This window comes from Suncus etruscus, chromosome 3 (assembly GCF_024139225.1).
Source record: "Suncus etruscus isolate mSunEtr1 chromosome 3, mSunEtr1.pri.cur, whole genome shotgun sequence".
Taxonomy (NCBI): domain Eukaryota; kingdom Metazoa; phylum Chordata; class Mammalia; order Eulipotyphla; family Soricidae; genus Suncus; species Suncus etruscus.
Genome location: NC_064850.1, coordinates 114,337,823 through 114,363,712, shown reverse-complemented (window position 1 = coordinate 114,363,712; position 25,890 = coordinate 114,337,823). Strand labels below are relative to the sequence as shown.

The 25,890-nt window shown below is 46.1% G+C and overlaps 1 protein-coding gene across 1 annotated transcript in view; it reads left to right on the top strand.

Annotated features, from left to right (window-relative positions):
• Positions 1-25,890, top strand: part of ARHGAP10 (Rho GTPase activating protein 10) — a 212,455-nt gene that overhangs the window by 73,521 nt on the left and 113,044 nt on the right. The window contains exons 4-10 of the mRNA XM_049770194.1: positions 3,721-3,792; positions 7,467-7,568; positions 9,196-9,306; positions 11,814-11,918; positions 15,577-15,706; positions 18,704-18,810; positions 21,600-21,694. Coding sequence (XP_049626151.1) covers positions 3,721-3,792; positions 7,467-7,568; positions 9,196-9,306; positions 11,814-11,918; positions 15,577-15,706; positions 18,704-18,810; positions 21,600-21,694 — 722 coding nt within the window. The remainder of the gene's footprint in view (positions 1-3,720; positions 3,793-7,466; positions 7,569-9,195; positions 9,307-11,813; positions 11,919-15,576; positions 15,707-18,703; positions 18,811-21,599; positions 21,695-25,890) is intronic.

Below are 25,890 nucleotides of genomic sequence, written 5' to 3'. Positions count from 1 at the left end.
CCGTTCTGTTGCCTTTGGCCCCTTGTTGTTCCCCTTGCTATGCATAAAAGTCCTGCACAACAGCGATCACTCTATAATTATCCCTCTCTTGGGACTGGCCCTCATTCATCATGGTCTCCTCTTGTTCCAACCATGTTGCTACAGATTTCACAGTTTGGTGCTTCATTCAAGCAAGTTTTGTGGACCAGAGTGATAGCACAGTAGGTAGGGTGATTTCCTTGTATGTGGCTGACCCAGGTTTGGTCCTTCACTTCCAATATGGTCCCCCGAGCCTGCCAGCAATCGATTTCTGAGCACAGAGTCCTGAATACCAGCAGGTATGGCCCAACCCCCCCCCCCCCAAAAAAAAAGGTTTTATGCTTTCTTAGAGCTGTGTCGTAACCACTGTACATACAGCCCACAGCTTCATGACCCACGTAGTTGGGCATTTGGGCCCAAAATTTCCCTATGCTGGCTATTGCACTGTGTGATGATGAGCACAGGTGTGCAGAGATCCTTTTGAATGAATGTGTTTATGTTTGGGGAATCAATGCCAGGAAGTGTATTGCTGAGATAACCCGGTTCTCCCATGAGAAGACGAGGCTGATTTTACTTTGGTCAGCTCGAACCTTTCTGCCTACAGTTATGCGTGTCTCTACCTGCTGCCCCACAGAAGTCAAATACATCTATTTATAGCTTATTGAAATACATGTTCCTCAAAGACACCTTTCTTGGGGAGTTGGCACTCCTGGTCCATGCTTGGGAGTGGCTCCTTGCAGTGCCAGGGACTCATCCTGGGGCTCTGGCATCTGAAGTCTGTAGTCTAGCCTTTGGAACTGACTCCCAAAGCCAAATAAATGTGCTGCTGTTTTCTAAGTAAATAATTAGGGCCTGGGAGTGAGTTCGGGAGATGAGGCGCTGGCCTGGCATGTGGCCAATCCCTGTTCAAATCCATGGCACCCATGTGCTTCCCTTGCGCTCCTGAGCAGAGCCAGGAATTGTCCCTGAGCACTGCTGGGTATGGCCCCAAATGAATCACCTGAAGGCTAGAGAGAAAATAAACAAGGACAGCACATGGCTTGCACACAGCCCCACCCTGGTTTTCTCTTTAGCACCTAAGAGTATTCTTTGAGCACTAAGCTGGGAGTGAGCCCTGAGCACAGAGCTAGGAGTAAGCCCTGAGGATCTCTTTGCTACCTGCTAAGTATAAATCAATACATTGGCCCCAATTTCTCTTCCTTCCTTCCTTCCTTCCTTCCTTCCTTCCTTCCTTCCTTCCTTCCTTCCTTCCTTCCTTCCTTCCTTCCTTCCTTCCTTCCTTCCTTCCTTCCTTCCTTCCTTCCTTCCTTCCTTCCTTCCTTCCTTCCTTCCTTCCTTCCTTCTCTCTCTTTCTCTCTCCTCCTCCCTCCCTCCCTCCCTCCCTCCCTCCCTCCCTCCCTCCCTCCCTCCCTCCCTCCCTCCCTCCCTCCCTCCCTCCCTCCCTCCCTCCTTCCTTTTCTTTCTTTTCTTTCTTTTTGGTTTTTGGGTCACACCCAGCAGCACTCAGGGCTTACTCCTGTGCTCAGAAATTGCTCCTGGCAGGCTCGGGGGACCATGATTATCCTGTGGGTTGGGAGAATGAACAAATGAGCCAGTTTTTTGTTTTGTTTTGTTTTGTTTTTGGGTCAGGGGTTATTCCTGGCTCTACGCTCTGAAGTCGCCCCCAGCAGGCACAGGGGACCATATGGGATGCCGGGATTCGAACCCCCATTCTTCTGCATGAAAGGCAAATGCCTTACTCCATGCTATCTCTCTGGCCCCCAAATGAGCCAGTTTTGCATGAAGGACTCCTGGTTTTGTACTGGCCCTGGTGGCCAAGCACTGCTGCCAGGACCAAACTCTTGAGTACAGTGTTGGGAACAGCCTCTGAGCGTCACTGGGTCTCCAAACCCATCTTTTCTTCCTCCAAAAGATTATTTATCTAGCGGTAGGCAGAATCTTCCGGGTGCTTTTCTTCCGGGCTCTCCCTGTGGTTTTTGACACGACCTTTCAGTTTTTCCCCTAGACCAGTGGTTGGCAACCTGCAGCTCGCGAGCCACATGTGGCTCTTTTCACTTTTAATTTGGCTCTTCTGTGTGCCGGGCGGCCACTCCAGGAGTCAGGACTCCGCTCCTAGCCTCTGTCAGTGCACGCCTTGTGTGGCTCTCAAAATAAATTTCAATCGTGGTTTTGGCGAGATTTGGCTCAGTTGAAAAAAAAAAAGGTTGCCGACCACAGCCCTAGACAGACCCTGCCTGTCTAGGTTCATGTCTGAATCTGTCTTCGGGCATCTGTCTCACCCCTTGGCTGTGTAATCCAGATTCCTCAGCTCTCTTCATCTGAAATTAGATGTCACTAGGGCCCTCTCAACGAGATCCCTGGAACAGTTTCTTGTTGTTGCAAATAATAAAAAGTTCACTCCTTTAGGAGATGTACCCACTTCTTTATTTTTGAGAAATAATTTTTGGGAAAATGTTTCTTACGTTCAGATAAGTAGGATAGTTCCTGGCACCCTTTTGTATCAAAGTTGTGCTTCGAGGAGAAATAAGGCCTGTCTGCTGTTTTTCCTGACCTCAGAGTGGAGGGGTGACCGTGTTCCTTCAGAGAAAAAGGGAGTGTCTAGGGGTCATGGGAGAATTGAGTGTTCCATCTTCTTCATTCTCCTCTGGGGTCCTGTGGGGTCTGGAACATGCAGATCCAGGCTTAAAATAACGAGGACCCTGGGGGCGGGGTGGATTCTGTCTGTGTGTCAGTCTCCCTTGGTCCTGTCCAAATGGAGCTTCTTTTTATTTTTTAAATTTGCTTTTGTGCCATGTCTTGAAATACTCGAGTTATTCCTGGCTCTGTGTTTGGGGGTCATTCTTAGAAGTCTCCGGGGAGCATATGAGATATTAGGGATCAACCTCAGATCAGCTGTGTGCAAGGCAGGCACCCTAATATTGTTCTGGCCCAAGTGGAGGAATTCTCGAGGTGTGTGGTCGCTTGTCAGGGTTTTGCTGTCCTGGCTTCTTTGGTCTGCTGGAAAGAAGTTCCTTCTGGCCTGGGAAAAATCCCAGTGACTCCGATTTCTCCTGCATATGTCGTGGCACTTTTGGGCGATTAGAACAGGAATGGAAGGGTTTATGGGTTCTCGACAGAGAAAAAGGGGAAAGTTCTTGTTCAACCACCATTGTTTTTCAGAAGTATCAGTGAAAGTATGGAAGTGATGTTCCCATCTCCCATCCCCTCCTCTTCCTTTCTATCCTCTCTATTCCTCTCTTTCCTTCTGTCCTCACCTCCTCCACCTCCCCTTCCCCAACTCCCCACTCTACTTCTCCTCTACTTTTTCCCTCCCCATCTTCGTTTTCCTTGACACCCCCCCTTCACCTCACCCTTTGCTTCCAACTCTATTGACTCCAGATTTTACCTTGAAATATAGAAGCCAACCTGCCCTTTCTGGGACTCTGGCATCTTCTCAGGCAGCCATGACTGTTTTTGCAGGGAGGACAATACAGGACAGAAGTGTCATCTTTGGGACTTGATCTCCCCTCCGTAGCTTAGAGACCCCCCCACCCCTGCTCTGCTCCTGAAGAACACCCCCCCTGGGGCTGCCTAGCCTGTGGCTTTTGTAGTGGTTATAGATGTTGGTGGCTTGGGTCAAGTGGTAGCATCTTCGCTGTCACTATCTGGATTGGGTCACCGACCTCCAGGGAGCTCTAACCTTGTGCCTTGTTTTCCCTCTAGGCCCTGAGTGTCACCGAGACCCTCATCAAGCCCTTGGAGAAATTCAGAAAAGAGCAGCTTGGAGTTGTCAAGGTTGGTGGGTCAATGAGTGGCGGGAGGGGAGTGGCCTGCCAGGCTTGGAGGTCACCGTCTCTGGGGAAACCCTGTCCACCACCTCCTGGGGTCCCTGTCCACTGTCTCTTGGGGTCCCTGTCCACCATCTCTGGGACCTCTGACCATCTACTGTCCATGGACATCAAATGTGAAACTGATGAGGCAGACCAGGCCTGCCAGGGGATAGGAAGCCCTTCTCATGCCGAGTCTGGAACTAGGCTGCACCCTCCCTTCTACTCCCCTCCTTCTTCATCCCCTCTTCTCTCCTTCCTTCCCCTCCCTTCTCCACCCAACTTCTCCCCACCCCTTCCTTTTGTAAGTCCACAGCTTTATTGTCAGCTTTCGTTTATTTTCTAATATAATCTAGTTCTATGGCTTCTTTAAGGTACTTTTCTTTATTTTTCCCCTTGCTTACAAGGTTTTTTCTCTACTGAGATCTAATGAAAATATTCTTTTCTCTTTTCTCTTTAAGGCTTCATTTTTTCCTTATGACTCTTTCAGCCCATCTGGAATGAATTTAGATATGAATGTGATTTTTTATTTCCAAGTAGTTAACCAATTATATAAGCCCTATTGGCTATTATTTATTACCTAGTGATCTTGAAAACACTATTATGTAATGTAAACACAGATCGCTTCTAATGTGTTAAAGGACTTGAATTTATGTTTATTTTTAGGCATGTAAATTGATTCTGGAATTCATACACTCACATGTTATCTGACTGAATATACATTATTTGTCTTTCTCTTTGATTTTTGAGACCACACGGTGGTGTTTAGGGACCGAGGCATTGCATGTGGTGCTGGGTTTCAAACCCAGGTCAGACCTGTACCAGGTCAGCCAAGTACCTTACCTACTTCACTAACTTTCTGGTCACTGAATGACTGGTTTTAAGTGATATTTATTACTGCTTTTTACTTATTGGTATGGGTAGCCACTGACTTCTCCTTAGACATATTTAACCTATAATTTCTTTTGGCTGACTTATGTTAAAATCACACACACATACACACATGAACAAACATTTTTTTTTTTTTTTTTTGGTTTTTGGGTCACACCTGGCGGCGCTCAGGGGTTACTCCTGGCTCCACGCTCAGAAATCGCTACTGGCAGGCTCGGGAGACCATACGTGATGCCGGGATTCGAACCAATGAGCTTCTGCATGAAAGGCAAACGCCTTACCTCCATGCTATCTCTTCAGCCCCACAAACACTGTTTCTAACATTTAGAAATCATTGGTATGTTCTTGTTCCGGGAAAAATCAGTAGAGGGTGTGGTCTCAGTTACAGGGCGTAATCCCACAGCCCAACTGCCAGAGCTGTTTCTCAGCTTCACCCTCAGTTTGATGGGTTAGCTGCTGTACCATTCTCTTTACTCCTGATAGTTCTTTAAAACTTTGTTTTATTTTTGGGTTACAGAGTCATTGATGGCTCTGCATTTTTTAATGGAAATTGATATTTATTGAAGTAACATTGTTTTTTTTATTTTTTATTTAAACACCTTGAATACATACATGATTGTGTTTGTGTTTCAGTCATGTAAAGAACCCCACCCATCACCAGTGCAACATTCCCATCACCAGCATCCCAAATCTCCCTCCTCCCCACCTCACCCCTGCCTGTACTCTAGACAGGCTTTCTATTTCCCTCAGACATTCTCATTGTTAGGATAGTTCACAATGTGGTTATTTCTCTAACTACACTTATCACTCTTTGTGGTGAGCTTCCGGAGGTGAGCTGTAACTTCCAGCACTTTCTGTCTCTGGAAATTATTATTGCAAGAATGTCTTTCATTTTTCTTAAAACCCATAGATGAGTGAGACCATTCTGTGTCTTTCTCTCTCTCTGATTTATTTCACTCAGCATAATAGATTCCATGTACATCCATGTATAGGAAAATTTCATGACTTCATCCCTCCTGACAGCTGCATAATATTCCATTGTGTATATGTACCACAGTTTCTTTAGCCATTCCTCTGTTGAAGGATATCTTGGCTGTTTCCAGAGTCTTGCTATCGTAAATAGTGCTGCAATGAACATATGTGTAAGGAAGGGATTTTTGTATTGTATTTTTGTGGATGGCTCTGCACTTTGGCATTACTCCTGGTGGAGTTCAGTGCCATATGGGATGCCGGGGATCGAACACTGGTTGGCTGTGTGCAGGGCAAATGATCCACTGTCTTCATTGTGGTCCTAGACGCATGTGTGATATCACTCACAGCTTCTCCCTGTTAGACCTTCATTACTATATACTACCTGTCCCAGGTTTCCTTTTCACAACATGTTGCTTAATATAAAAATTTTTATTGTATTATTTAATTTTATCCTGGATTGCTCAGTTTAGAGTGTGTGTATAAATAAACCCATTTTTGTATATGTGTGTATATTTTAGTGGTGAAGAATAAATCACACCTTGTCTGCTGTATCTTAAATCCCTTTAAATACATATTTCAGCACAGAAAGTCATCTGAGCAACAGGGCAACATGGAACGAATTGGTCTGGTCATCGTCATGAACACATGCAAAATCAAGGCTTAGGATCCAGTACAAACCCCAGTTGTATTAGCCTGTCCCTAGAGAAGCTGTTTGTAGTTACAGTTGAGGCTAATCTTCTTGGCTAAATTATTTTTATTATCTTTATCATCACCATTATTATCAACATTATTAGTATTTTAAACCATACTCTAAGGATGCTCAGGGTCTGGTGCTTGAATGGCCAAAGGAAAGCAAATGTTAGTGTGACCAGAGTTACCTGAGTTCTTCAGGGTCTTCCCCAAGGGTCATATTAGTTAGTCGGGACCAGGAACCAGACTAGGGATCTTCTAGCCGCGGGATAAATTGCAGGAAACAAAGTTAGACAGTGGCAACCAGGCAGTGAAAGAGGCCGAGATGCCTTGCCAGGCCTGTCCCGAAAAACCTTGTTACTGGATCACCCAGAGGTGCTCCAGAGCCTGTGATTCCTGCCTGTTTCTATGAGTTTGTCCTGCCCTGTGAACAGAGTTGCGCTGAGCCTTGGGGAGCTGAGGGTGGGACACTCATTTACTCTATGGCTGTCATGTCTGTGCTTGTAGGGACTTTGAGGAAAGCTCTTTCCATCCATGCCCCTCCCTTCTCCCAGATGGGATTATTATGATTGTTTTAAATAATAAAGGGGCCATTACGTTTTAAATGAGTTTCATTTTTGAGCCACATCTGTATTGTTTGCCTTATTAAACTTACTGGTCTTGGTATGTAGTTTGTTTTGGTGGGAGTGTTGAGAGAGGGATGGGGAGGGATTGGGACATAAATGACTTTGGAGTAATTCTAAGAACACTGATAAGACTGGAGCTGAAAGAGCACAGGCTTGGCAGAACAGCTCATGAAAGGGGAAAAAAAATCTTCAAAGAGAAGTTACCGAGGAATTTGATGCTCTCTTGCTGGATGCTTAGTGGGGGCCTGGACATTACTGAGTTTTCAGATAACTCCATCACATCGAATGGTATTTTGTTTTATTTGCAGAGAGGGAGAGAGAGTGAGTGAGTGAGAGAGAGAGGAGAGAGAGAGAAGAGAGAGTGTGTGTTAGTTTATGGTTTGGATATTGCAGGGAATTAAGCCTGTGTTGGTTTTTCTTTCTGTTTCATCCTGGTTGTGTTCTCTCTCTTTTTATTTTGTAGGAAGAAAAAAAGAAGTTTGACAAAGAGACAGAAAAGAACTACAGCTTGATTGATAAGCACTTGAATTTATCCGCTAAAAAGAAAGACTCACATTTACAGGAGGTTTGTTTGTGTTGTTCTGCCAGTTGGGTCTACAATTTAAGTGGTACCTTTTTTTTTTTTTAAATTAAAAAAAAAAGATGCTTTTCTCTTGAAAGCTTTACATTTTTGTTTTGTTTAGTTTTTGGGCCATAATTGGCAATGATCAAGTGTTCCTCCTGGCTCTGTGCTCAGAAATTTCTTGTGGCAGGCTTGGGGCACCGAAAATCAAACGGGGGTGGGTTGTGTGCAAGGCAAACACCCTACCTGTGATACTGCTCTGGCCCTCTTGAAAAACGTTTCATCTGAGATGATGAGGGATGCAAGAATGAAGAGGTACAATTCTCTTCAGCTAAGGAAACTAGTTATGGGGAGGACAGAGAATAATCAGTCTCCTCAGGATGAAGTGTGTTTTCCTTGGGCCAGCTGTTTTCTTTTCAGGAATACATTATTAATTGGCCTTCTGCATTTTTCATGGAAGCAAACTGGGCAGAATAAACTCACGGACCATTCATAATCTGTGAGATTAGCCTTGAACCAGACCTTCCAGCTTTCTTGGAGAGATGGTTTGATTGATGAGCTCAGGCCTCACGGCTCTGCAAGGAGCCTCCTGGCAAGAGAAAGTGACCCACTCCATATCTCTGTCTCTATCTGTTTCTCTTTCCCTCTGTTTCTGTCTCTTTCCCTTTCCCCCTTTCTCCTTCCTCTTCTCTGCCACCTGAACAGACCCTTGGCGATGTACATGAAGAGTACACTGCCGTTGTTTGGCCTGGCCTTCCCACAATTTCTTAGCACAGAGGCATTAGGGCTCCAGGGCCTGGGAGCACCCCCTTCCTGGTGAGGCCCTCTGTCCGCCTCCCAGCTGTCTCTTCTCCTTTTGTCTCTTAACACCTGGGAACATCCGGTGCTGTTGTTGGGTGAGATGGAGCTTTGTGTCTCTAATCCCACTGGAACAAGCTTCTTCCTTTCTGCCCATAGCTGCCCGTGCAACATTCTGGAACCTTCTCTCCGGCAGTGTGGTTACAGCTGGTGCTTCCTATGCCCTCTGGCACTGCCTATTGTCCCCCTCTGTCATCCCTACTGTTGTGTTGTCAGGACTCCTGGGGGCTTATCTGTGCCCCAGTGTGTTTGTAACCCCTTTGCTCAGTCCTTGACGTCCTGGCTCTTTCTCTCACCCAGCAACCCTGGGGTTGGGCACCTGGTCCAGGTCCTCTAGCGTTCCTTCCTCTAGTTCTTTCCTTGCCCATTTCTCCTCATCTCCAGGCCCCCTCAGAGCTATCTCCATGCTTCCAGAACCTGCTCTCTTCTGCCCCCAACTCCTCTTTCCTAAAGGTTCTAAGTAGGCTGGAGCTATAGTACAGCAGGGAGGGCCCTTGCCTTACACATGACGGGGATTCGGGTTTTATCCCTTAGCATCCCATATGGGACCCTAGCCCCTGAGTTATCCCTGAGCACAAAGCCCAAAGTAAGCCCTGAGCACCAATGGTTCTGGCCCAGACACCCTGCCTTTGAGGCTTCGGGGTTTCTGCTGCAGTATGAGCACACGTAGTTGTGGTTGTGTCTTGCATGGTGTGATGTGGACAAACACACTGGGCATCCTGCAAGACCTGGCCCTTGTGGGCTCTGACCCATGTCCTCTTGTACTGCCCAGGCGGATGTGCAGGTGGAGCAGAACCGGCAGCACTTTTACGAACTGTCCCTGGAGTATGTATGCAAACTCCAGGAAATCCAGGAACGGAAGAAGTTCGAGTTCGTGGAACCGGTGAGTGTCGGCTGCTGCAGAGACATGGGTCTGGGGCAGGGACACCCCCCCCCCTTTCTCTCTGTCTCTGTCTCTGTCTGTTTGTCTGTCTGTCTGTCTGTCTGTCTGCTCTCGTTCTAACCTACCCTGCCAGCACACATGTTGTCCCTCAGTGTTTCTGGGCAAGAGACACACACTGGCCCAAACTTCTCTTGTGCTTGTGGTCTGGATCCTCTGTCCTTTGACTTTGTTCCACTGCTCACACATTCTGCAACAGGAGGATTTGGCTGGGGATGAAGCATGTGAGGTTGTGGGGTCAACCCTAAGACCTCAAAATGCTGTGAAAGAGATGATGTGGGAATAGGGTTGAGGGTGCTGTGTGTTAGGGCATGGAAGTCCGCCTCCCCCCCCCCCCATTTTACAGCTCTATTTCTAAAGGGAGCCAAATCGCATCCTTCCAACACTTTTGGGGTATCTAGGTTATTTCTAGTGCAAATCACAAGGCCTGTGGTAGCTGAATGAATGTGGATGTGGTGCTGTGGCCTGGCCTTGGATGATACTAGTACTCATCTCTATGTAGAAACATGTGGCTTTGATTATGTTCATAGAGAAGTGCTCATATCCTTCTGGAGTTATATATATGGGCACATGATTTATCTTCTGCATCAAAATGCCAGAGTATTGGGGCTGGGGTGATAGCACAGTCGGTAGGACTTTTGCCTTGCACAAGGCTTACGTGGGTTTGATTCCCGGCATCCTGCATGTTTCCGTGGGCACCATCAGAAGTAATTCCTGAGTCAGAGCCAGGAGTAACCCCTGAATGCTGCTGGATGTGACCCAAGAATCAAAACAACTAACCAGCCAACCAGAACCCATAAAATATAGAGCGTTTAAAACTGGCCTTGAGCAAAAATATGTATTTGCCTAATGAATTATCTTAAATAAGATTTACGGATATTTTTAGACTTTTCTCTGAGTGATTTGTAGAAAGAATTTAATTCCGTCCACACTGAATCTGTGGGTGCGTGTGGCTATGAGGAACAGTCACGACTGAAAATAAGCTCTGGGCAGCTGTGGTGATGTTGGGGTGAGTGAGTTGGAGGGAGTGAGGGACAGAAGCACCCTATCTTGTCACAGCTTTGCCACGTGACAGAAGGAATGACTGCAGGGGGGCAATGACACTCCAGAGACACCCACTCTGCTCTGGATCCCCTAGAGATGTCCTTATGATCCTGTGCAAGTCAGAACGGGGCGTATCACTCAGAGGCTCGGAGCCCCCTGACATCAGGGATCATGCTAGAATCCTAATTTCTAGCCCTGTGGAGGTGAAGTCCAAGTTCAATCAGATAAACCCTCAGCCTCAGTTTCCCCCAGGTGGCCGTGAGCTGCCCTCACATCCAGAATCATCTCTGGGGGCTCCACCCTGGTCAGAGCAAATGTCCTTTGCTGTGAAGTGGATAGATTTGCTCTCCTGGAGCTTCTCATATGAATCTAGCTTCCCTGACTCGGGTCATGACACAGCTGGTCCTGTTGGCCCTGGATCCTGAACTGACTGTGTTGGGCCTTTAGGGAAGGATGATGGCACCTTCTCTTATGAGAAGAGAACCTGATGCTCATGTGGTTAACTGGGGTCCACTGGAAGGTTTTCTCTATTTTATTTAGAAAGAACTGCAGCGCCTGGAGAGAGTACAGTGGTAGGGCGTTTGCCTTGTGGTTCGATCCCTGGCATCCCAAATGGTTCCCCATTCTGCCAGGGACAATTTCTGAATGCAGAGCCAGGAGGAACCCCTGAGCGTTGTCGGGTATGGCCCCAAACCCAATAAATCAATAATCAAGTTTAAAAACTAATAACTGGGGGCCAGGCGGTGGCGCTAAAGGTAAGGTGCCTGCCTTGCCTGCGCTAGCTTTGGACTGACCTCGGTTCGATTCCTTGGTGTCCCATATGGTCCCCCAAGCCAGGAGCAACTTCTGAGCACATAGCCAGGAGTAACCCCTGAGCGTTACCGGGTGTGGCCCAAAAACCAAAAAAAAAAAAACCAAAAAAAAAAAAACCAAAAAAAAAAAACTAATAACTGCAAGGTGATTAGGGGACATAGGTGCTAGTTGTTACTAATTAGTAACATTACTAATGTTACTGTCAGTACCAATGCTATCGTTATTACTGCGACTGTTAACACTTGTTCCTATTGGTACTGTTCGTACCACTGTTACTCTCTCAGTACCACTGTTGAATTTGCCATTGCCCAGACTGTCAGCACCATTATTGCCATTATCCTCAGTACCACTGTTACCATTGCAACTGCCAACACTTCTGCTACTATTGCTGTTCTTAGCATCATTACTGCTCTGCCCTCAGTATGTGCCATTGTTGTTATTGTCAGCAATAGCACTGTCATCAGCACTGTTGCTACCAGTGTTCCTGCCACCTGCCATTGTTACTGCTATTACTGTCACTGCTACTGTTGCTACCCTCATTCCTTCCCAGCTGCTTTTTGGGTGCTAATGCCTGTCCTCTTTTCTCCTCTTAGATGCTGTCATTTTTCCAGGGAATGTTTACCTTCTACCATCAGGGCCATGAACTTGCCAAAGACTTCAATCACTATAAGATGGAGCTCCAGATCAACATTCAGAATGTAAGGAAATGGAAGAATGGAGGGAGATGGGAGCTTTCTGGCGGGAGAGCGTCCTTGGAGCGGGTCCCCAACATTTATGACTCTTGATTTCAAACCCAACTTCACATTCTCATGGGTCTGAGCTATGGTGCCCGGGCTGTTGTGCTGTGCTGCCACCTACTGGTCAGCGGGCTGCACTGCGCACTGACCTTGGGCGGGACATCCCGCCACCTAGTGGCTGTCTGGAAAAATGCACTTTCCTGTCGAACTTGCCCTCCTTTCCAGGGCATGAAAACTGTAGGTTTTCCTCATTTCGATTTCACAGCTTGTTTTGTTCTTTTGTACTTTTTTACATCTGCCTCTACCCCAGCTGTGCGGAGCTTTAATAATAGAGAGAATCCACTTGCTCCCACCGCCAAGGGCATTGCCCTAATCAAAGAGTTGATGACAATCAGCACCAAGTGGAAGTCAGTCTGTCACTTGACTCAGCAAGTGCAGAAAGTGAGCCCAGACATGGGGCAAGTGGGTCTCCTGGTGAGAACTAACCAGTCACCTTGTGACACCACGTGTGGCCTTGTGTCTGCATCCCAGGTATTCCCTCACTTGAGGACTCTGAGGATTTCCACAGTGACTTAAATACCCTAAACAGCCATGAGGGTGTAGGGTGTTGATTCCCCACTTTTCAGTCCTCTGCCAGTGAAAGAATGACAGATAGCACCTTGCTCTAGATCCGGGCACCTTCATTCTACGAAGTTTTCTCCTCTGTGCTAGTTGCTCTGTTGTTGTGATGATTTGGGTTTGGGGCCACCTCTACCCTGTTGTACTGTGGCTCTTCCTGCTGGTAACCAGGGGGTGTACTCGTGGAGCTGAGCCCAGCCCGGCTCTCTACCAGCACAGCCTGTGTTGGTCCGGCCCTCAGTGACCTTCAATCCCGGCTCAGCCGATGTCCTTTCTCTTCCGTGTTTTGAGCACTTTGAATCCACGTTTTGCCTTTCCGAGATGCTGTCAGCTTTGTGCATTTCCTAGAGGTTGTTCAGGCTTTCTTAGGGTCCTGAGTGTAGGGATCATCCAGGCCAGGTTCAGAGAGTTGGAGTGTTGGTTCTGTTTGGAAGGGGGTGACTTGCCTTTAAGTACAGATGCTCAAACATCCATTCTGGTAAAACTGGTGAGCTCTGGGGGCATATTGTATGTTGGGAAGGAGGGAAGGAAATTTAAGCTTTATTTCTCATCTAGACTCCTCTACTGTCTCTTCAGCAGGTGTTTGGTCTTAATACATTGTTTCTTAGCTGGGGGTTCAGGAGAAGTGGGGTCTCTGGGCACGTTGGGGTTCCTGGAACTGAATTACTCATTCAGCTGTTGACTCCTGGGGTTCCCTGAAGCCCCATCTCCTGGGCTCTGGAAATGTGATTTATATTCTTGGAGCTACTTTCTTCATGAGTGAGATCCTCTCTGCCACCCTGCTCCCCATGTCCTGGGATGAAATGACATTTTTAATTATGTTTAAATTTCTGGTGGTGATGCTCAGGGCTTACTCCTGACTCTGCACTCCTGAGCAGTGCTCAGGGAACCATATGAGGATCAAAGCCTCTTGCAAGACAAGTGCTCTATTTGTTGTACTATCTCTCCGTCCCTAATTTGTCTTTTTTGAAGGCAGCTGTCAGGACTTGGGGAGAAAGAAACTTACTGAGATTTTGCAAAGAAGTGTTATGTTTTCCAGATGCTTTTATTTAGTTAGTTTTAGTTTTGGGGCCATACTTGGCAGTGCCCTGAGTGCTGTGCTCAGGAGTCACTCCCCGAGGACCTTATGGGGTTTGGGGGTTGATTTCCATCACCATATGTGAGGCCAGTGCTTGTCTGCTATCCTGTGTCTCTAGTCTCCGTGTGCCAGGTTCTGATAGGAATGTTCAGGTGAGTTGCTGATAGTGGCTCATGACTGACTACAGCTTTGCAGACTTTGTGAATTTCTTTTTATCTTTATTTTTTTTTCTTTTATTTATTTATTTTTTTGGTCACACCTAGCTGTGTTTAGGGTTTACTCCAGCTCTACACTAAAGAATCAGTCCTGGCGATGCTTGGGCGATCATATGGGATGCCAGGAGTTGAACCCGGGCCAGATGGCATGCAAGGCTAACACCCTTCCTGATGTCCTGGCCCCAACTTTGAGATTTTTGATGTGCTCAGCCTCTGATGCTGAGAGTAATGGAGACTTGGGAGTAGATAATGGGTTGAGAAGGTTCTTTGTTGACTTCTGGTTATCTCTTAGCGTCTTTGTCATCTGTTCGACTTGACATGAGAGTTTCATCAGAGTCTGATGCCCAAGAGAAGTGAGTGCTTCTTGACTTGTTCCTGGCCAGGCCCCTGCTGACTATCTTTTCTCCCTGTGGGACCCCCAAACTCCTAGGATTAGTCTCCCCTCAATTCCATGCTGTGAGTGCGCATCCTCCTTTGGTACCATTTCACCTGTAGGCTGCTTGCAATATCTTTGGGGCTTCTTGTTGTAAAATGCCAGAGAGGGGCCCATCTACTAGGTTCCGTGGGGCCTTCGGATTGTTGGAGGCCAAGCAGGCAGGACTCTGACAAGATACTTCAAGCCTTTCTTTTACTTTTTTTTTTTTAACTTTTTTTGTTTTTTGGATCACACCCAGCAGTGCTCAGGGGTTTCTCCCAACTCTACGCTCAGAAATCGCCCTGGCAAGCTCAGGGGACCATATGGGATGCTGGGATTTGAACCACCATCCTTCTGCATGCAAGGCAAACACCTTACCTCCATGCTATCTCTCCTGCCCCTACTTCAAGCCTTTTTAATAGAGAAGTTCAGGGCTCTATGATAAACCCCTAGGCCGAGAGAGGGAGAGAAAGAGAAAGAGCTGGGTTTGGGACCAGAGTAAGGTCAGATTAAGGGCCAGGCAAAGGAACAAGTATATAAGGTAGAGGATAAATAGTCCAAAAGGATACAGCTGGAACTCTGTCAGAATCAGAGAGAAAAGCCATAGCTAAAAGTAGATCCAGTTTGGTCAAATGCTTCTCACACTGCCTTTTCCAACTGCCAGACACTTTCTACCATTGGTCCTCAAACTATGCCTGCGGGCCACATACTGTATTTGTTGCTGTTTTGTTTCTTCACTTCAAAATAAGATATATGCGGGGCCGGCGAGGTGGCGCTAGAGGTAAGGTGTCTGCCTTGCAAGTGCTAACCAAGGAAGGACCGAGGTTCTATCTCCCGGCGTCCCATATGGTCTCCCCAAGCCAGGGGCAATTTCTGAGTGCTTAGCCAGAAGTAACCCCTGAGCATCAAACGGGTGTGGTTGAAAAACAAACAAACAAAGAATAAGACATATGCAGTGTGCATAGGAATTTGTTCATAGTTTTTGTTTTTGGTCTAGTCCCGCCATCCAGCAGTCTAAGGGACAGTGAACTGGCTCCTGTTTAAAAAGTTTGAGGACCACTACTTGACTGTCTCTGTACTCCCAGCCTCCCTGGAGGGGGTGCATTTAGAGTCCCAGCCAGCCACTAATAGTTGTTGATTAATGTCTTTCTTAAAGGGGCGGACCCCTTTTATGGCTGGGGCTGGAGTAATACAGTCATGTAGGACAAGTCAAAAGATCCGCCGACTTCAAGAGGCACAAAAGAGATCAGAACTTCAAGCCTTTGCCTTAATTTACTCTAAACTTCCTTTCAGACGCGGAATCGGTTCGAGGGCACGCGGTCGGAAGTGGAGGAGCTGATGAACAAGATCAGGCAGAACCCCAAGGACCACAAGCGTGCGAGCCAGTTCACTGCCGAGGGTTACCTGTATGTGCAGGAGAAAAGTGAGTCCGTGCACCCCCTCCTGCGGCTGCCCCTGCTTTTTTGCAGGGTCATATCCTTGTGCCTGTTCCCTGTCCCTCAGGGCCAGGATGGTAATTTGGGCATATTGAGGAAGCTCTGAAAGTGAGCACAGTGAACTTGGGGACAAGCACTCTGATTTCAGGCCAAACTCCCAAGTTCTGCACCCCTCTTGATATCGGGCTGAGTGCCAGGGTGGTGAATGTTTACCATGTTTTTTTTCCTCAAAGACACATCTGATCATAAGAGCACATAGTTTTTATTATTTATTTATTTATTATTTATTTTTTTATTTTTATCTAGTTTTTGTCGATTTCTTTGTTTTGGGGTAGATATTGAAGTAGTTGTCCATTTTTTAATTTATATATTTACTTTTCCTTTCTTCTTTTCTCTTCCTCTTTGCGCCTTGTCATATTTCCTATCTCATGACCATGGCAACTATGTGGTGCATATTTTTATTGCTGCAGTGCTCACTGGATATCTTAATTGATTCCTCTTTTTGAACTGTGGTGGTGTTTCACCTTCTTCTTTTCCCCTTTGTCCCTCAAACCAAGGATGATAGCCTCTAAAATGACTCTGCTCATAGTCGGCATAGTCGATTTTTACCCCATTATATTACCTTTCTCTTCCTCAAACAAAACAACATAACTTGAACTTTCTAGTCCCGCTTCCTAATTAGAGGGGGCAGTAATGGAGGTACCAAGACCAAACAGTTATAAGACCACTAAGTAATAAATTAGACACAGAAGGGACCACGCATTCTAGCAGCCCCTGGGAGGAGAGTGGAGGATATGGGAGGCAGATGGGAGCGGATGTGGGAGGACAATTCGGTGGTGGGAATTCCCCTGATTCAATGTAAATATGTACCTGGAATATTACTGTGAACGATATGTAAGCCACTATAATTACAATAAAAATCATATTAAAAAAATCCTGGTTAAAAAACAAAACAAATATTTCTAAAAGATTTCAAAGCTGAAAACAATGTAAAACACATTCTATTTTTTTTTATTAAAACTTAAAAAAGTAAAAGTCTTTTAACTAAGAACTACCCTATTTCATGCATTAAGAATATTTTTGAGCCACCAGCACCAAAGCCCCATGCTTGCACAGGAAAGAAAGGTCTTTGTAAACAACCCCAAACCCTTACTGACACCAACCTTGCAGACCCTAACTCGGCAGGGGTGGGGCAGAAGGACCCCCGAGTCACCTCTTAAATTCAGAGGCACATAGTTTTTAGACGAAGAAAACAAGAAAAAAAATATTCCAAAGCAAATGGTGCAGTGGAACATGCTGTCAGGAGATGGGTGCTGGGAACAACCAACCTGCGAGGCCAAAGTATATTTACAATATGCTGATCCACAGCTGGTCAAACACATTTACCTAACTTTTTCCTTTTTACATCAGAAAATAAAATACTGCTTTTTTAAATACTTTTTTCTTAATATAAATAAAAGGTCGCAGTAACGATCAAATAGTCTTAAACAAAAGCTCTATATGTGACAATGAACGTATGTAAACCTGGGGCCAGAGCGATAGCACATCTGTAGGATGTTTGCCTTGCAAGAGGCCCATGATGGACAGTGGCTTGATTCCTAGCATCCCATATGGTCCCCTGAGCCAGCCAGAGGCGATTTCTGAGCGCAGAGCCAGGAGTAACCCCTGAGCGCCACTGGGTGTGACCCAAAAACAAACAAACTAAAAGTGCGTTAACCTGATTGCTCATACTATGAGGCATGTCTGTGCAATAAAGTGGGAGTAACACTGCTGATATCAAGTGGCTAGTATATGCTCTCCTTCCCTGCACTCAGGCTTCAGCTCCAGGCGGCATTTGCTCCGTAAGATTCACAGGCATTTTGGGGGGTGAGGGGAAGAAATGTGTATTATAGTATGAAAAATATAGTACTTTTCTTCCTCTCATCCTTGTTGCTTACACAGACATATGTACATGCTCATATACTCAAACATGCTTATACTCTCAGGCACTCTCACAGAGACATACAGACTCTTACACAGACATACAACTCCCACACATGCACACAGACTTACACTTACTTTTGTTTGTTTTGGGGCCATACCCAGCAGTGCTCAGGAGTCACTTTTGGTGGTGCTTGGGGGACCATATTGAGGTGCCGGGAATCAAAACTGGGTTGGCAAACACTCTCTTGTTTTGTCACTCTGGCCCAATTCACACTTAACACACTTACCTACATTCATGCACATTCATTTACTGAGTTGGATACATTTACAGCTTCACACACATTTTCTTTTTTTGTGGTTTTTGGGTCACACCCAGCAGTGCTCAGGGGTTATTCCTTGCTCCAGGCTCAGAAATTGCTCCTGGCAGGCACGGGGGACCATATGGGGCGCCGGGATTCGAACCGATGACCTCCTGCATGAAGCGCCAATGCCTTACCTCCATGCTATCTCTCCGGCCCCTCCACATTTTCATATCTACTGATGAACTCACATAATGATATCATATCACGTACGCACATTCACACACAAACTCTTCTGCACTTTGAAAAAACTCCTCTGACCCCCTCCTCCTTATAACCTTAAAAGGGGATGTTTGTGTTTGTGAGGTTTTTTTCCCCCCTTGGGCCACATCTGGCAGTTTTCAGGACTTCTTAGGACTCAGTGCTTGGGGTTCATCCTGATAGTTCTGCTGAGAACCCCCTGTATGGAACTTTAGGACCTGACGCTCTAATGCAGGGATCCTCAAACTTTTTAAACAGGGGGCCAGTTCACTGTCCCTCAGACCATTGGAGGGTCTGACTATAGTAAAAACAAAACTTATGAACGAATTCTTATGCACACTGCATATATCTTATTTTGCAATGAAGAAACAAAACAGATACAAATACAATATGTGGCCCTCGGGCCATAGTTTGAGGACCACAGCTAGTCATGCGTTGGGGATGGGGTATCTTCATCTCCACACATTCACAGACACTCACATGGATGTGTTTGTGTTGAAGGGCCTGCTCCGTTTGGATCCAGCTGGGTCAAGCACTATTGCATGTACCGGAAAGCAGCCAAGAAGTTCAACATCATCCCGTTTGAGCACAGGTCTGGGGGCAAACTCGTGAGTATCTGTTGCCTGCCATGTCTGCCTGTTTGGATGTTTGTTTCGAGGCTTAAAACCTGATTTCAGCTGTTTTCTTTTCTAAAATAGATCGGACAGCAAGAATGAGAGGGAGAGGAGAGAGAGAAAGAGAGAGAGAGAGAGAAGAGAGGAGAGGGAGAAGAGGAGAGAGAGAGGAGAGAAAAAGAGCAGAGAGAAAGGAGAGAGGAGAGAGTGGGAGAGAAGAAAGGAGAGAGAAGTGAGTTATCTTGTGTGAGAGAGAGGTGAGATTATTGAGTTATCTGGGGGGAGAGAGAGAAGGAAGGAAAGAGGAAGAAAGAAAGGAAGGACAGAAAAAGAGAGAAAGAAAGAAAAGAAAGAGAGAAGAGTGAGTTATCTTGGGCTACTCCTGGGTCCGCACTCAGGAATCGCACCTGCTGGTGGTGCTCAGGGGACCAGAGGAGATGCCCGGGATCAAAATCAAACCCAGGGGCCGGAGAGATAGCATGGAGGTAAGGCGTTTGCCTTGCATGAAGAAGGACATTGGTTTGAATCCCAGCATCTTATATGGTCTCCCGAACCTGCCAGGAGCTATTTCTGAGCGTAGAGCCAGGAGTAACCCCTGAGCGCTGCTGATGTTACCCCAAAAAACCAAAAACCAAAAAAACCCCAAAAAAACAAAAAACACCAAATCAAACCCAGATTGGCCGGGTACAAGGGAAATGCCCTATACATTGTACTACCTTGCATGTTTTAAATCTTACCCATGAATCTTCTGATTTTGTCTTCTAAGAGGAAACTGCTTCCCAGTTCCCCACAGCAGATGATAAATTTGGCAACCCACAAATGAATTGCTCCTGTGTGAGGACCCAGAGAGCTAGTAGCATGCATGTATGCACAATTGAAAACTCGCTCTAGACTGGCTGGTCTAACTGTGGCCTGCCTGTCCAGGGCTCTTGCTCAGACAATCCCACTGAGATCACTCTTTCTCACCCACACACAGGTGAGCAAGAAAGGCTGGATGGCTGCAGGGTTCTGTTTCTATGTTTTTAGACAGAACCACCAGCTCTCTACCAGAACCCAGAGCCTGGGGTGAAAGTCCTTTTCACCACACATTCGTGGTACATTTGAAGAGGGTTCAGGCCCATTTCTGGGGCCACAGTTTTTTTTTTTTTTGGGTTTTTGGGCCACACCCGGTAACGCTCAGGGGTTACTCCTGGCTATGTGCTCAGAAGTTGCTCCTGGCTTGGGGGACCATATGGGACGCCGGGGGATCGAACCGCGGTCCGTCCAAGGCTAGCGCAGGCAAGGCAGGCACCTTACCTTCAGCGCCACCACCCGATGGGCCACAGTTTTTGCCATGTGAGGAAAGATGGAGTCACAGGCCACTCACATTTTCATCTCTTTGCTCCTTCCCGAAACATCCCAACACCACACGATGGATACGAGCTTATGTCTTATGGGGAAATGGAGTCTGGGTGCCAGAGAAAGAGAGAAAGCAGGGTTCACCCTCTTGGAGCCTATATAGGGGAGGCTGAATTTGACCTTTGAATTTGTTTCTTCTTGGGCCTGTCTGCTTCATAGTCTCCCTAATGTCAGCCACCAACTTGTTAAAAAGGTGTTTTAGGATAGAATGGCAATGATTTTGCATGTCAGTTTATTTGAAGGTTGAATACTATCTTTTGGAGGTCCTCATTTGAATACTGCTCAAAGGCTCGAATGTTCTAGAATTGTCTCCTCATGTGTCTCCACTGAGGCTCCATATTGCTTGTTCCCTCACCTGTTTCTGATGCTCTCAGAGAGGATGGATTAATAATGATCAATATGGTTTAATATATTTAAGAACATTAAGAGGGTTGATCAAGTGCGTACAGCACTTGGCTTTGCAAGTGACTGACTTGGTTTTGATCCCTGGTACTTGAGATGGTTCCTCGAACCTACCAGGAGTAATCCCTGAGCACAGAGTCAGAAAGGAATAAGTCCTGAGTAACTTCTGGGCATACTCCCAAAACAAAAAGATTTAAGAGCAAATACATTTACTTAAGGAAAGGAAACAGCAGGTGGTTGGAGCAGTTCTAGCTTTCAGGTCCTTCTCAGAGTTTATGGAGGCTTGAGTTATTGGTTCTCAGATTCAAATGGAATCCAAAGTTTTTATAGGCCCAGAGTCTGGAGTGATAGTACAGTGGGGAGGTCATTTGCCTCGTGTGTGGCCAACCTGGGTTCAATTTCTGGCATCCCATACAGTCCCTAGAATCTGCCAGGAGTGATTCCTTTGTGCAGAGCCAGGAGTAACTTACGCCTGAGCATTTCCAGGTATGGACCTTCAAAGTAAAAATAAAAGGTTTTTAATAGGTTTCAGAGTTGCTCCTGGGCTGCTTTATTCAGAGTAAACAAATGAACATACAGGCCTTGGTCCTTTTGAATGTAGCGCAGATGCTGGAGCATGTGGGGACTGTCTCTCCCCTCCCTTCAGAGCCAGCCTACGATGGCTGGTACCATCAAAACAAGTTCTAGAAAACCTTCAGGAAAGGAGAGTCCACCATAGTGATTCTAGGTGGTGGTGAAATGAGTGAATCAGTATGGGACAGAGCAGAGAAGACAGGATTGCACATGGACACCATCCCTATCACATTCTCTCTCTCTTCCTCTCTCTTCCTTTCTCTCTCTCTCTCTCTCTCTCTCTCTCTCTCTCTCTCTCTCTCTCTCTCTCACACACACACACACACACACACACACACACTTACACACACTTAACACCCACACACACTGCAGGACTCGGCAGACCCCGTTCTGAATGTGTGTCTTTGCAGGGCGATGGTGAGGCCTTCTTCCTTCGAGAGTGCACCAAGAGGCAGGCGGACTCCATCGACAGGAGGTTCTGTTTTGATGTGGAGGCTGCTGATCGGTGAGTTGGGTGTGGGAGAAGGGTTGGGGTGGTCTGGACCGTCCTTTTGGCCAAAATGCCTGTGCAGAGGGTGATCTCTGGCGTGAATCTCTGCTTGCTCTCTGCATGGGGCTGTGGATCAGTCGCTTTATTCTGGCTCCTGTTTGCTCACTTGAATCTGTGATGCCTCTTAACAAGTAACTGTGGACTTTCTTTTTTTGTGTTTGTTTTGGGGCTATACCCAGTGGTGATCAGGTTACTGTGGGCTCTACTCTCAGAAATCACTCTTGGCTGTGCTAGAGGACCCTATGGGATGCCAGGGATCAAACCCAGGTTGACTGCAGCAAGGCTAGTGCCCTCCCTTCTGTGCTATTGCTCTCCTTGGAGTTACTTATTCTAGTCATCTGCTGACACACTGTGACGGTTGGTTTCTGTGATATCACCCCATCCATGGTATTTCAACTCTGGGTGATTGGGCCTGATATAGGGTAGCCACAAAGAATTAATCAACCAAGCCAGTCAGGAGAAAATCATGGAGTTGATTGGCTTTTCACCTTGTGGTCTCTCTCTCTGGGCCTGCCAAACTGACCTTTCTTTATTAACCCAGTACAAATTGAACTGGGCATTAGAAAGTTGAGTGAGATCCAGGACTATTACATATCAAAGGGATAGGTGAAGGAAAAAGGAAATTGGGGGACTGCCTATATTTTGGGTAAAAGCAGGGTGTCATCTAACAGGTTTCTTCTCTAACCCACCTGCCTTCTTAGCAAACTCATTAATGAAAAGAGTTTCTTAGGGTTTGGGTTACTAGTATTGGTTCTTGTGATGCCCATTGTTACTGCTTCAACGCCACTGTTGTCCCTGACCCTTGACCATGGATGTCCTACGTTCTCTGCTGCCTTCTGGATTATTCCACAGCTCATTGAAGGCTTCCTCTTGGGAAGAGACAGTGAACAGGCTTCTTTTATGCAACTGATCCTGGTTCCATCCTTGGGACCCCCGAACCCCATCATTAGTGAGCACACAGTCAAGAATAAGCCCTGAACATAATGAAGAGGTGTTCATGATGAGAAGAAAATTCAGGCTACCCTTAGTGTGGGTTCCTTACCTGGTTCCCTCTAGGAAAAACACTCCCCAACACACACTCACAGTCTCACACACATACTCTCAAATACACACATAATAATCTCTTATACACATATATACACAGACTCACATTCACACACTCACACTTATATACATACTATCATAATACATTTTACACATACACTCACATACTTAAACATGAACATGCACTCATAACATACTCATAGTTACACATACACGCACACACACTTACACAGCATTAAGTCACCGACACATACTTAATAACGTACTTACATTTAAACACAAAGTTGTGTACACACACACACATACATACAACTTTTTCTGCTTGCCAATTTCTCCCTCCCTCCCTCCCTCTCTCCATCCCTCCCCCTCCCTCTCCCTCTTCCATTCCCTCTCCCCCTCTCCTGTCCCTCTTTGTCCCTCTCTTCTTTCACAGGGACCCCGACAATGACTTCTCTTTCCCCTTTTCCTCCTCCAAATTGGCCTACATAGCTCCTGCTGGCAGCTTTTGCCAATGCCATCGCTATTGGCTTTCCCAGCCCTGCTCTATCCTGACCAGACACTGGCCACGGACTCTTCACAGCCGCTGCTGCTGCCTTTCGCTTCTCCCACTGCGGCCTCCTCCCTAGCTCGTCCCCAGAGTTCTGGAAGTGGCACTCTGCTCCTCAGTTCTTGCAGGCCATCCTTAGGTCTCATCCACCTCTACCATCCTAGAGCAGCCTCGGGGCTCTGCGTTGCTCCTGTTGGTCCCCATTTATCTTTTCTATCCGTTTCTCTTCCCACTCAGATTCTCAGACTTGCAGCCTGACACTGGTGTGTCAGGTGTCTTGGCAGTGAGCAGTGAGAGCTGTTAACTTGTATTTTAAATTTCTAGGAATTTTTTTTGGGGAGGACAGGGTTTTATTATATGCAGGGAGATGTGACCTTTCATGTAGCTAGATTGATCCCTCTTACATGCTAACCACATGTATATTTTTAACAAGCAGAAGTTGATGGTCTTGTATTTTTTAAAAAGAACTTAAAAATAATATCTTTATTTAAGCACCATGATTACAAACATGTTTATAGTTGGTTTAGGGTTAGGGTTAGGATTAGATAGATAGTCTTGTTCTGAAGCTCTTTGGTGAGCTTTTTTGAAGTCTTTGAGTCCTCCTACTTTTCTACTCAACTGTAGACTTCTATAGTCTTGATTTGCTCATTTTAGGTCAGGCTAGTAATACTCAGGCTTTTTGTCACTGGTAGATAGTGCTGGAGGGGCAGTAGATATCTGCTTCTCTCTTTTCAACCCCCCTACTCCATGTGACTCTTTATACCCCTAATCCATGTTGGCTGTTAGCCCTCATCTCTGGGTGGCCACCTGGGGGGATTACTTTGAGGCCTCATGCCGAACGCTGGGATCTGAAAGCTTTGTTGGTAAAACAAATCCCAACACTGGAATTAATTCCCACATGTTGTATTTCTACTTCTACCCCCAGGTAACGCGTCTGAAGCAGGTAGGGTAAGGTAGCTGCAAAAGATTAATAAACCAAGGCAGTCAGGAGAGAGTCATGGAGTCAGTGGCTTTTTTGCCTGTGGTAGTGGTCCTCAAACTATGGCCCTCGGGCCACATACTGTATTTGTATCTGTTTTGTTTCTTCATTGCAAAATAAGATATTTGCAGTGTGCATAAGAATTCGTTCATAAGTTTTGTTTTTACTATAGTCAGACCCTCCAATGGTCTGAGGGACAGTGAACTGGCCCCCTGTTTAAAAAGTTTGAGGACCCGTGTCTGAAACCAACCGACTTTTCTTTATGTTCAGTACAAACTTCACCCAGATGATCTCACCTAGAAATGAGTGAGATCCAGGTGGGCTTTTAAATATCAAAGGGATAGGTTTAAAGGAAAGAGAAAGATGGGAAAATGCCTTTGCTTTGGCTTAATAGCTGGGTATCATTTTATACTTGTTCTCTGGAGTTTTCATAGGATCAGATTTTTTCTTATCTCTCCTGGTTCCTGGCTAAGTAGACTGCCAGAGAGTACAAGTCAGCTCTAGTTTCTTATCTGCTAGGATAAAAACTTTTTAAGACCCGGATCCCTGGTTTGGGCAAGTCATTGGGGTCTTGTCTGAGATTTTGATGTCATACTGCTTAGGAAACATCGTCTATTGCTGCTTTGTACCTCAGCACTAAGCCAGTGTTTTCTTATTGTGGGCATTCACCAGCCTCGTCCTCGATTAAATGCAGTTGAACTTCACGTGAAAGTGTCAAAACTTAGACTAGATTCAGACAGATGCTGACAGCCAGTCATCTTTTCTTTCATATTTTCTGCAGATCTGTGGGCTCTAGAGCTTTCTTAAGACCCTGAGTGGGTGTCAGGACTGGATTTCTGATAGGCTTTGCACAGAAGACCCAGTCCATCCTTTTGTAAGGCTGTGACTCTTTATACGTTGATTGTCTTTAAGTGTGTCACTTAATCTTGACAGATTTTGCCTTTGAATGCTTATTAATTTTATGTTGAAAAGCACCTGGAAGATTGTGGCACTAGTTTAGACTCTGCCAGAATGAGTGTGCTTGCATTTGATATGGGGGTGTGGACTGTAAAGCAAAGCTTTCCTGAGGATGTGTCAAGTTGGGTCACACATAGCAGAAAACTTAGAGGGCTTAACTGGTAAGGGAGTTTGTTTCTGCTCCAATTGGGAAACATGGAAGGCAGAGCAGTCTTGGGAGTAACAAGGGTTTGGATCCTCTTGGGGACTTATATTCAGTTGTGCTTGGAGGCTACCCTTCTTTCTGTACTGGGGGATGCCAATGCTTAGGGACCATGTGATGCTGTGAAATGGACTGGAATTGGCCATGCAGTTATAAGCATCCTGGCCTCTCTGCCTGACTCTGTACTGTCTCTTCAGCCCCTGGATTATTAGAGGAAACCACATCAGTTCTTGCTTTTTTTCCATATGAGACATTTATGCCTGTCCTTGTTGGGCAGGAGAATGAAGTTCTGTGAGCTGGGGATGTTTGTAGGGATGAAGGCCATGCATGTAGTCAACCTTTCAATCATTGGCCTTATAAGTATCCATAGTATTTTTGGACCAACTCTGGAAGTCCCTGAGCACCACCTGGTGTGGCCTAGA